Genomic DNA, 12,748 nt, shown 5'->3' with positions numbered 1-12,748 from the left:
TTATAGATAGCATACTAAGGGCTTCTTTTACAAAGGCACGCTAGTGATACCCATAGAAATATATGGGCATCTCTTAATGTTTAGCGTGCGCTTACTTTTAGCATGCGCCAAAAATGCTAGCACGCATTTGTAAAAGGACCCTTAAAGTTAGCATACTTTGTGGCACACATGCATTTGAAAATCAGATGTACCTGCACTGCATTCCTACCTATTCTAAACACATGGCTGTAGAACCTGAACACACTTTAATTTGCTTTTGAGAAGAGCAATGTTCATAAAGTTCTCACAAAATTTGAAATAGTGCAGCTTTTGAAATGTTTGAACATCAGTATCATTTACCAAGGCTTTCATAAGTATGGTAATTCAGTTACCTTAAAAATATATTTAAAAATTGATCAGAAGTAAGTATCTAAGTAGTTTAACAGAAAATTGAGCATTTCTTCTATCAAATTACTTAGGCCTCCTTCTTTAATGTCCAACATCCAAACACTGCTGCTGTACTGGTTAAGCTATGCATTAAACCTCTGCAATCCAGCAGGGATATATATATATATATTAGAAAACTAAATGACATACAAATGCCTTTGTGCTAGCAACCTAATACACACAGCAAACCTCAGGAACTCAGCTGGAAATGGACTACTGCTCCTAGGCATCAACTAGCTTGAGAACTCTGATTACTAAATTATAAAATTAAAAAGCACTTGTTAAGTGTTTCACAGATCTTCAAAGTAATAAGCAGCAGCTACACCATTCCTATTTGTTCATCAACGTAAAATCCCATATGAACTTGAGGCAATGCTGAGTTATTAGGGTTGTGTGAATAGAATGAAAGAAAGTGACTCACCATATTCACATCTAACATTTTTAATGTTAACAGTTTTGCAAATATTAAAAAAAAATGTTTATAAAAGCATCTACAGATGCAGATATCTAAATAAACATTTGAAATCTGTGAACAGCAAGCAGTGTCAAAGCTATATATATATTTTTAACCAGATATACTACCCCCAGTGCTCCAAATATTTACTGACAAATTTCATGGTTTTGGTTTTTCTGTTTTATTCCTGGTTCATCCTTTTTTTTTTCTCCTCTCCAAAATGTATTCTTCTTAATTAGGAGAGGGGGAGATTAGACATAGCCTGTTTTCAGATGCCTAGAAAATTATTGTTCTCATTTGGTAATAATGTGTATATGGAAATTGGAAATATAGTCTATATGTATCAAAAACACTTCTTAGCTTGCCAGATATACATCCTGAAAGTTGTACTGCTCCCTTGTGGTCATATGCACCGAACTGCTATAATCCAAATTAGTAAGAAAAAAATGTAAAATTGTGAATAGACTATTTTCCGAGGACAAGCAGAACTCAAGAAGCACTCCTGTGTGTATATGTCCTGCTGTCCTTGGAAAACCCCTTACTACAGGTAAGAAACTTCACTTTCTGAAGGGGTAATATTAGATTGAAACTTTTAAAGTAGATACAGTTAACTTTTTCAGGGTTTCCCTTTAAGACCCTTACCAAGGTTTTGGCTCTAGTTAAATACACACACTCTTATAAAATGAAAAAAAAAAAAAAAAGCTTTCTAGGCATTTCAAACAGGGTAAGTCTAATTCCCCTTCCTGACCTACAGCAGGATTAAACTATGGTCTAAACCTTGGCCGTCTGAGCTGAGTGCTGTAGTCCATGTGGCCTTCTAGTGGATCAAAGTACAGTAAAGAGAAATAAGCTGTTGGATACTAGAAATCCATGAATGATTTTAAAAATCTGCATGGCTGGACCAGTGATCAATTGATAATCACCATAAACTTTGTAGTTGAGACTGCTTCTTGCTCTGAATTTCTTCAGTTCCTAAGGATTTCTTGTTGATGTGCTGTGTGCATTAATTTTGTCTTCTGATTTACTTCAGATGCGTGTGGCCTGACAGACCCTGGTCATGTGGAGAACTTGCAGGAGAAAGCTCAAGTGGCCCTCACAGAATATGTCCGCTCTCAATATCCTTCGCAACCACAGCGCTTTGGCCGGCTTCTGCTGCGGTTGCCAGCACTTCGAGCTGTGCCAGCCTCTCTTATCTCACAGCTCTTCTTTATGCGGTTGGTGGGGAAGACTCCTATTGAAACACTAATTAGGGACATGCTGTTGTCTGGCAGCACATTCAACTGGCCATATACAGCAGGCCAATGAAGACAAGATGAGAAAGACCTAGTATGAAATATTTCAGTTTTCCAGTCCCTGGTATTTACAACTTCAGTCCAACTGGAGGTATTGATCTTATTTAGGCTAATTAAAGAAGTAAATGGAAGATGGACATTAACTTGTCTGGAATTCCCTCGAGAGCAATATTACCGTCTGCCAAACTTTGTCTCCTCCTCCTTCCTGTACACTTGACACATTCTGTGCAATTTTACTACTGATACAATAATTCCTTTCGGGTGTGAAACCTATGTATTCTTTCAGTTGACTGCATCCCTCCCCCTCCCTCCAAAGAAGTATTCTAGTCATGAACTCAGAAATATATTACAAAAGTGAGGGAAATTTCAATGACTAAATTAATACTAGTTTTCCTGGAACTGGCCTGTGAATATTAATTTTTCCAGGTAATTAAGGCATAAATTACAGAATTTTTAGACTAAGAATTTCTATAGAACTGTAACAGTACAGTGGGTTTTAGTGGACCATACTTCTACAATGAAGCACAAGATCATATTTTGCTCTTGGGGTCCAAGTCTGATTGTTAAACCAATTTTAATTTGTCCTAAAGACATTTTTATTGGGAAACTGTCATGTAAGGAAATAGTGTTTCATTTTTGCAACAAATAGAAGCATTTGTGTGATGAAAGTAATGGGTTGATTGGGGGCGAGGACAACTGTCCTTTGCCAAACCCTAAAATTTTAACATGCATTTCCAGAAAATACTGACAATGCTTTTTACAGATTAGGATAACTTGTAACCTTTAAATCTCAAATTTTTAAACATTTACAAACCTTAACACAGAGGAAGCAGTGAATGTAGTGAAACTAAGCATGTCCATTTAATGTTTCAGGTAGCATTCTTGTTATCTGTTACGCTCGCAGATGTTGTTCCTGTACTAAAATGCAGAATTCTGTGTGATACTGGTTTTGAAAACAACTGGAGTTTTTATAGATTGTGATAACAGCCAAACAAAAGATTGTAATACACAAGCTTTGGAGACCACACAAGATCACTCCTTCAGAAGGCAAATGCATATTTGTTTGGTTTATGAAACAACCATTGAGCTTGGACTGTTTTTTTTTTTTTTTTTTTACACTAAGGAGAGTTAATTACAGCTGATATCTTTGTCTATAATTCCACATATTCATGACTTTTGCAGTATGAGGATTCCTCATTCTTTGTCGGCACCAAATAATCATATAATAGTAGCCATCAAGTGAAAAGATGATTTTGCTGGTGCATATATTAGCATGAATAGTCACCTGTTCCCCCAAATATTGTCAGTTCCTCCTGTTTACTGACGCTATTAAGCTACTGCTGCTGTCGCAGGAGGCTGAGGTTCACGACACTGGTTGCATTCTAAAAATGTACAAATTGTCAAGATTTGCCCAGCTATTTGAGGACTGATACCATTTTGATTAGATTTGTTTTATATAATTAATTGAAATGTGATTCATTCTAATGTGAGAATCAACGTGTAGGTCAATGGCTAAGTCTTACAATGAACATTGCACCCGTGTGCACAGATTCCTGGTAGAGGGAGGAACCCAATATAAACCAAGTGATGAGAAAAAGGTTTCCGTCATGTGACACTGCATTTAATTTGCTGACTCATTTTTTCCCTAAAATTTGTATGTGTATATACTTTAAATGCCAAATTTGACTATATGTCTTGGATTACTGTTGGTGCATGAATTGGTTCAGACAGCAGTTTTTTTTTTTTATCGATCTACAATAGCTTGTGCAAAAGTGTTACTGAAGCTTGGCTCCTGAAGTATAGAAAGACTGAGCACAACTGTGTAGCACTATCACCCTCTACATTGTAGAACCCTGACTATCTCATCCAACCTAGACTATTATTTCTAAGTCTGAACACTCGGAATAGGTGGCAAGATATGCAGTGCAATACTAATCAATAGCTTTAATAAATTTATAGATCAGGAAAATGTGTATTTTTTTTAGAGGAATGGGGAATTCAGTTATATAGAATTTCTTCAATACTATAATTTAATGACAGTTGATGGAAATTGAGATCTACGTTTGTTAAATGTTTAATGGAGTTAGATTTGGAAATGATTTTCTGTGTGAAGGGAAGAAATTCATTGAGGCTAGGAAATAGGTAACACAGTTACAGGCAGGGCTGGAAAAAAAAGGGTGCTTAAAATTTGGTTTCTGTTGCCAAATGGAGGAGGTGGGTCCAATAAGAGCAGTACTGGTAGCCCAGCGCTGAAAGAAATTGCCAGGATACAGAGGAGAAGGGAGGCTGAAATAGGGAAGAATGTTGGAAGGGTACAGAATAGCAGTATTATTGAAGTTAAGCAAAAAAAGAAAAATTAGATTGGGGGAAAAATTATATCAAGCTTCCCTCCTGCTGGCATCTTTTTCTTAAAACAGAATCCCAATCATATACAAGGGATACTCTGAGTTCTGGCACAGCAGTTGCTATTTGTATAGAGCTACAGTTGTCTCTGAGCAAGTGTCCAAAGCTGTGGTGTCTACCGGCTGCTTCCTTTGAAGAAGAATCATACACATTGCTCCTTCTTCACAGTATGGAATTCACCACATCAGTGTTTCCTATGTTTGTCCTGGGAGTATCCCCTAGCCAGTCACGTTTTCAGAATATCTACAATGAATATGTATGAGATTGATTTGCATATACTGTCTCCATTGTATGCAAATCTATCTTGCATATTCATTGCGGATATTCTGAAAACATGACTGGGGGGGGGGGGGGGGGGGGGGGGGTGTACTCCAGTCAGGACTGACTTGGGAAACACTGTACTACATTCTTGCAGGTTCATCCCCTTATCTATTGCTTGCTATAGCACCTAGCTCACTGCTTCTCAAGGAACACTGAATGAATAAACATGAGGGATGGAAGAAAGACTCTCAGGCTTATTTTTGAAAGAGAAGGGCGCCCATCTTTTGATACAAATTGGGAGATGGGCATCCTTCTCCCAGGGTCGCCCAAATCGGCATAATCGAAAGCCAATTTTGGGCGTCCTCAATTGCTTTCCGTCGTGGGGACGACCAAAGTTCATGGGGGTGTGTCGGAAGCGTAGCGAAGGCGGGACTGGGGCGTGCCTAACACATGGGCATCCTCGAGCGATAATGGAAAAAAGAAGAGTGTCCCCGACGAGCACTTGGGCGACTTGGTCCATTTTTTGTTATGCCCAAATCTCAAAAAGGTGCCTGAACTGACCAGATGACCACCAGAGGGAATCGGGGATGACCTCTCCTTACTCCCACAGTAGTCACCAACCCCCCTCCCACCCTAAAAAAAAAACCCTTTTTAAATATTTTTTCCAGCCTCTATGCCAGCCTCAAATGTCATACCCAGCTCCATGACAGCAGTATGCAGGTCCCTGGAGCAGTTTTAGTGGGTGCAGTGCACTTCAGGCAGGTGGACCCAGGCCCACCCCCCCCCCCCCCCCCCTGTTACACTTGTGGTGGTAAATGTGAGCCCTTCAAAACCCACCAGAAACCCACATGTAGGTGCCCTCCTTCATCCCTTAGGGCTATGGTAGTGGTGTACAGTTGTGGGGAGTGGATTTTTGGAGGAAGGGGGTTTGGGGGGGCTCAGTACACAAAGTAAGGGAGCTATGCACCTGGGAGCAATTTACCCCTAGGGTGCCCGGTTGGTGTCCTGGCTTGTCAGGGGGATCAGTGCACTACGAATGCTGGCTCCTCCCAAGACCAAAGGGCTTGCATTTGGTCATTTCTGAGATGGGCATCCTCGGTTTCCATTATTGCCGAAAATCTGGGACAACCATCTCTAAGGTTGACCTAAATTTCGCGATTTGTGCGTCCCCGACCGTATTATTGAAATGAAAGATGGACGCCCATCTTGTTTCGATAATATGGGTTTCCCTGCCCCTTCGCCGGGATGTTCTGTGAGGCAATCCTCAGGAAAACTTGGGCGCCCCTTTCGATTATGCCCCTCTTAGTAATTTTTATACGTTGATTTACTGGAGCTGTGATCCTATCAGATGGTTGTAAACTTCTAGTAATTCTGACCTTTTCCAGCATCTTACTGGGTCTTGGATGTTTTTTTTTTTAACTTTGATAGGACTCTTTTGCATCTTTCTTCCCTGTGCTGACTGAACTAGAAAATAAATTCAGAATGCTATTTGGCTATTGTACTAGAACCATGTAAGAAGAATGCTTTTTAAAATTACAATCTACATGATTGTTTTAAACTGATACACTGTGTTAATGCCAAAAACATAATTTTGGAGGGGGTAGAGCCAAAGAAACAAGAGAAATAAAAGATTTGTTTTTATACTTGGAGTATCTTGACTGCCCTCTGTGTGTAGCATCTTCCATATTTCTGTGCCTAGTTTTGAGTGAGTTTAATTAAGTTGTTTCCAAAGCATGCCTCTTTAATCCTCAAGATGGAAGAGGATTGAATACCACCTTGGTTAAATGGACAAGATTACATGATTCAATGTAACACATTTTTGTTTTCCATTTTTAAACTGATAATTATGCAGGATTTAGTTTGTAGACCAAGAAGACCATCCTCTGCTCAGGGTGAAGACATGGCACTTGGATCTTAGTCAGAAGTGAACCGTTCAACAATGTCCAGAGGTGGAATGAATTTTTAAAGCACACTTGTCAGACAGTAAAGCAAAGTTACTTAACCTGTAGCAGATGTTCTCCAAGGACAGCAGGCCAAGTATTCTCACAGCTATGTGATGTCATCCAACAGAGCCCAGTACAGATACTGACTAGCAAGGAATGTAAAAGCCTCTAGTAGCATCCCACCATGCATACACTGGTACCTTCCCGCCTGCTGCACGTATCTGAGTCAGATAAATTAGCAAAGCAATACAACTTCTAGGTGAGGTGGGGAGGGTATGTGAGAATACTTGGCCTGCTGTCATCAGAGAACAACTGTTACATGTCAGTAACTTTGCTTTCTCCAAGGACAAGCAGGCCTTTGTGTTCTCGCAGCTGGGAATTCCTACTACCAGGCTCACCAAAAACAACAAAGCTAGGATAATAGGGCCTCAAGATGTCAAGGCCTAAACATCAATTAAAATGAAACGAAATACATACTAGTTGTGGCAATGCAGCCTTGAAAAGAAGAAAACAAGGCCTAGGAGGGTGGAGTTGAACTCTAAACACTGAACAAATTCTGCAGAACTGCCTGCTTGTAGCGACTGTCATGTTGGGTATCTTGTTCAAGGCAATAATGAGATGTGAATATGTGGACAGATGACCACGTTTCGGCCTTGCAAATCTCCTCTATGGACACTGATCTCAATTGAGCTACCAATGTAGCCATGGCTCTGACATTATAAGCCTTGACATGACCCTTGAGCCAGCCCAGTCTGGGCATAAGCAAAGCCTAAGAAATAAGATGGGAGAGTTAGAATATATTGCACCAAATGAAAAATTAGATATAATAGGCATCTCTCAGACCTGATGGAAGGAGGATAACCAGTGGGACACTATCATACCATGTTACAAATTATATTGTAGTGATCGAATTGGTGGAGGGGTAGCATTGTAAGTTGAGGGCCTTGAATCAAACAGATTGAAAATTCTGTATGAGAAAAAACATCTTGGAATCCTTATGGATTGAAATTCCATGTGTAAAGGGGAAAAGGATAGTAATAGGCGTGTACTACTGTCCGCCTGGCCAGGATGAACAGACTGATGTAGAAATGTTCTTGGAAATTAGGGAGGCAAGCAAACTGGGCAACACAATAATAATGGGTGATTTCAATTACCCTGATATTGATTGGGTAAATGTAACATCGGGGCATGCTAGGGAGGTAAAATTCCTTGAAATCAAGGACTGCTTTATGGAGCAGCTGGTACAGGAGCCAACAAGAGGATGAAAAATTCTAGACCTGGTCCATAGTGGAGGGCATGATCTGGTGCGGGAGGTAATGGTGATGGGGCCGCTTGATAACAGTGATCATAATGTGATCAGATTTGATATTAGCTTTGGAGTAAGTATAAACAGGAAATCCAATACATTAGCGTTTAACTTTCAAAAAGGAGACTAACAGAATGAGAAGAACGGTGAAAAAAAGACTTAGAGGAGCGGCTGCGAGGGTCAAAAATTTACATTAGGCATGGCTGCTGTTCAAAAATGAACTCTCAAAAATTCAAAAAACTGCTTAGAGCAATAATTTAAGAAACGTATACAGTGTTTGTTCTAAATGAACGGTATTGATTATGCACTTATGCTGAATGTCGTGTTTAGGAAGAAAACTGGTCACTTCCTTTTTTTATTTTCTCCTGATGAAGTAGCGAAACAGAAGGATTCCTTTATCTGTCGAGAAAGATATTGAGAAAGATTATTGAAAAAAATTTCTGATTGAAGCCATCATTGACCAAAGACGTGACATCATGGATATTGGGTGTATATACAATTGAGAGTAGCTCTGGGATGGTATTTCCTTGGTGAAGTTAAGTACTCCCTTTTTTTGTTCCCGTCTATGTATGATTCACTTTTTAAACTATTCTTACGACTTTAGCAAGTTAAAAGTTAGAAGCACAATTGGGTTTTTGCTTGTGCACTTTGATCATAAAATTGTCACATTTGAACCCCTCCGCTTTTTACTGCAGACCTTTTTTATCCATTTTGGAGTTGTTTTGCTCTGCAGGTGTTTTTGGAGGAGGTAGGAGCCAATGATGATAGCCAATTCAGATTGTGTCCAAGTTAATGGTACCCTGGACTTATGAGGCTTTTTTGCGGTTCAAAAATACCATCCTGGAAGCCCAGGCCAAATATATTCTGTGTATTAAAAAAAGAGGGAGGAAGACCAAACGACAGCCAGCATGTTTAAAAAGTGAGGTGAAGAAAGCTATTACAGCTAAAAGAAAATCTTTCAGAAAATGGAAGAAGGAACCGACTGAAAATAATAAGAAACAGCATAAGGAATGTCAAGGAAGGCAAAGAGGGCCTTTGAAAAAAAGATTGTGTTGAAGGCAAAAACATAGTAAAAATGTTTTTAGGTGCATTAAAAGCAAGAAGCCAGCAAAAGAATCGGTTGGACTGCTAGGTGACCAGGGGGTAAAAGGGTTGATCAGGGAAGACAAAGCCATAGCAGAGAGATTAAATGAATTCTTTGCTTCGGTCTTTACTGAGGAAGATTTGGGAGAGATACCGGTGCCAGAAATGGTATTCAATGCTGATGAGTCAGGGTGCCAGAAATGGTATTCAATGCTGACGAGTCAGAGAAACTGAATGAAATCTCTATAAACCTAGAGGATGTAATGGGGCAGTTTGACAAATGGAAGAGTAGCAAATCTCCTGGACCAGATGGTATTCATCCCAGAGTACTGATAGAATTGAAAAATGAACTGGTGGAGGTATTGTTAGTAATATGTAATTTATCTTTAAAATCGAGTGTGGTACCGGAAGATTAGAGGGTAGCCCATGTAATGCCGATATTTATAAAAGGTTCCAGAGGGGATCTGGGAAATTATAGACTGGTGAACCTGACATCGGTGCCGGGCAAAATGGTAGAAACTATTATAAAGAACAAAATTACAGAGCATATTCAAATGCATGGATTAGTGAGACAAAGCCAACATGGATTCACCAATCTTTTATATTTCTTTGAAGGGGTGAACAAATGTGGATAAAGGCAAACCGGTTGATATTGTGTATCTGGATTTTCGAAAGGCGTTTGACAAAGTACCTCATGAAAGACTCCAGAAAAAATTGGAGAGTCATGGGATAGGAGGTAGTGTCCTATTGTGGATTAAGAATTGGTTAAAGGATAGAAAACAGAGAGTAGGATTAAATGGTCAGTATTCTCAATGGAGAAGGATAGATAGTGGGGTTCCCCAGGGGCCTGTGCTGGGACTGCTGCTTTTTAACATATTTATAAATGATCTCGAGATGGGAGTAAATAGTGAGGTAATTACATTTTCTGATGACACAAATTTATTCAAAGTTGTTAAATCGCAAGGGGATTGTGAAAAATTACAAGAGGACCTCACGAGACTGGGCATCTAAATGGTAGATGACGTTTAATGTGAGCAAGTGCAAAGTGATGCATGTGGGAAAGAGGAACCCGAACTATAGCTACGTAATGCAAGATTCCACATTAGGAGTCACCGACCAAGAAAGGGATCTTTACGTCGTCGTTGATGATACGTTGAAACTCTCTGCTCAGTGTGCGGCGGCAGCTAAGAAAGCAAATAGAATGTTGAAAAGAATGGAAAACAGAAGTGAGGACGTTATAATGCACTTATATTGGTCCATAGTTGCAACCGCACCTCGAATATTGTGTTCAATTCTGGTCACCGCATCTCAAAAAAAGATATAGTGGAATTAGAACGGTACAGAGAAGGGCGACGAAAATGATAAAGGAAATGGGATGACTTCCCTATGAGGAAAGCCTGAAGCGGCTACGGCTTTTCAGCTTGGAGAAAAGACAACTGAGGGGAGATATGATAGAGGTCTATAAAATAATGAGGAGTGGAATGGGTAGCCGTGAATCGTTTGTTTACTCTTTCAACAAATACCAGAACTAGGGGGAATGCGATGAAGCTACAAAGTAGTAAATTTAATACTGTAAGCCCGCAGGGGTGCTCTCAGGTGTGCAGCGGCCCTCTAGGAGCTTCTGCCTGGCCTCCCCAGCCCTTTGCTTAAGGGAATAACCTTGCAACAAGACTTCTCTGTGACGCTGGTGACGCGGGCCTCTCTGTTTGGGCCTCCCCTTTCCCTCAGGGTGACCTCTCCATTAACCTCCAGTCCTGGACCTGCCTTCCCGCTGTATCTCCTGGTAACCGACCCCCTTACCAGTTCTTCTGGTGGGGCCCCCTGGTCACCCTTCTCTGGAAGATAGCCCGGATTCCTCTGCTTTCAGAAATATGCAAATTAGCTGAGTACATGTAAATTCAGTTTATTAGAACTATGCTTCAGTCTTGTGGGAACCTTTCTTTTCAACTCTTATTCGTTTACTACAAATTCACTCCCTGAGCCCATTTACTGTGGGACACCTGGGTCTCAGGGTATAACAGCCACCACCCCTGGATAGGACCTTGTTTAATCTCATTAACCTTACGGTCCTATCCTCCACTCCACGGCTGTTTGCTCCTTTTAAACCTTTCACAGTTCCAACCTCAATATTTTGGGGACTTCTAACCCCAGGCTTTGTAGCCTGCTTCACTCAGTACCCAGGACACACAGGCCTCTCCCCCCCCCCCCCCCCCCGAACACACAGTTCCTGCCCGTACCTGGGACCCCCAGTCCTGGACACACAGTCCTTCCCCCTCAGCACCTGAGACACACAGTCCAGGCTTCAGGTCTCCAGGCTCCCATCTCCTCTCCCTCGGGCAAAACTCCCCCCTCTACTGAGAGGAAGCTATTTATGAGAGGTCCAATAAACCTCCCCACCTCTTGAGACCTCGCCCCTCTGGTTCCAGAAAGATCTGGGTCTAGAAGTCTCTTCTCACTCCCCCAGCTATCTCCCTGGAGCTCCCTCTACTGGCCCATGCAAGTCAACACTCAGCTAGATCCCTGGAGCTCCCCCTAGGGACCAGAATGGGCATTTTCCCGGTTTTCAGTGGGAGAGCGCCCTCTGGTGGCCTCCTCAAGTAAGGGCAGACACTGCGTTTATCACAATACGAATCATAGAAAAGTTTTCTTCACTCAACATGTAATTAAATTCTGGAATTTGTTGCCAAAGAAAGCGGGGTTTAAAAAAGGTCTGGACGGCTTCCTAAAGGAAAAGTCCAAAGGCCATTATTAAATTGACTTGGGGAAAATCCACTGCTTATTTCTGGGATAAGCAGCATAAAATGTATCAAACTTTTTCGGGATCTTGCCAGGTATTTGTGACCTGGATTGACCACTGTTGGAAACAGAATGCTGGGCTTGATGGACCTCTGGTCTGTCTCAGTGTGGCAATACTTATGTACTTATGACATGCAATCTGCTATCCAATTGCGTTTGCTGATGGCCATCCCCGTCCAATTTGAGTCAAAAGAAACAAAAAGCTGGGTGGACTGTCTGTGGGCTTTAGTTCAGATAAAAAGCTAAGGCTCGCTTGCATTCTAAGGTATGTAGTTGTGAAGAGTCAGGGGCTGTCCTGTCCTGGGTAGGCCACTAGGTGGTGCTGTTCCCATAGAAATGGGGGAAAGGTCCAGGTCATGTCATTATTGAGGAGTCCACCAGGGGAGCCGGTAGGGGAATGTCCAGGTAGAGGTTGCTAGGACCAAGGAGAGTCCTGGGCTGGAAACAGGTGTAGGCAGTTATGGGCTGGAGCCTGCCTGGAATTAGGGGGAAGAGCCTGAAGGGGTGGAGAAGCTAATTAACCACTTTATACCTGCCTGAGGAGTGAAAGAGGAGAGAAGCTGGGACCTGACAGCTTGAGGAAGAAGATCCCCTTTGAAGGTGCTGGCTGAACTTTGTGGACTTTTTGAAACTATCTGCTGAAAAGGTGACAGCTGCACTACCAGCTGAGAAAGTCTTTAAATGAAAAGAAAATGCTTTTGTAGGGCTGTTAGAACTGTGAAAGTTTGGGGAACTGCTTTAAGTATGGAAAGGGTTTAATTAGAAGACTCTGAGTTAACTGCCT

General features: G+C 41.3%; 1 protein-coding gene across 2 annotated transcripts in view; it reads left to right on the top strand.

The window, feature by feature from the left end:
* Positions 1 to 4,867, top strand: part of NR2F6 (nuclear receptor subfamily 2 group F member 6) — an 82,165-nt gene extending 77,298 nt beyond the window's left edge. For both annotated transcript variants that reach the window (XM_030217580.1, XM_030217581.1), the window contains one exon: positions 1,911 to 4,867. In XM_030217580.1, the coding sequence (XP_030073440.1) occupies positions 1,911 to 2,185 (275 nt within the window). In that variant the 3' untranslated portion in view covers positions 2,186 to 4,867. The remainder of the gene's footprint in view (positions 1 to 1,910) is intronic.
* The last annotated feature ends 7,881 nt before the right edge of the window (positions 4,868 to 12,748 follow it).

This window comes from Microcaecilia unicolor, chromosome 11 (assembly GCF_901765095.1).
Source record: "Microcaecilia unicolor chromosome 11, aMicUni1.1, whole genome shotgun sequence".
NCBI classification, from domain to species: Eukaryota; Metazoa; Chordata; class Amphibia; order Gymnophiona; family Siphonopidae; genus Microcaecilia; species Microcaecilia unicolor.
The sequence above is the reverse complement of the archived record's forward strand: the minus strand, read 5'-3'. Positions and strand labels throughout refer to the sequence as shown.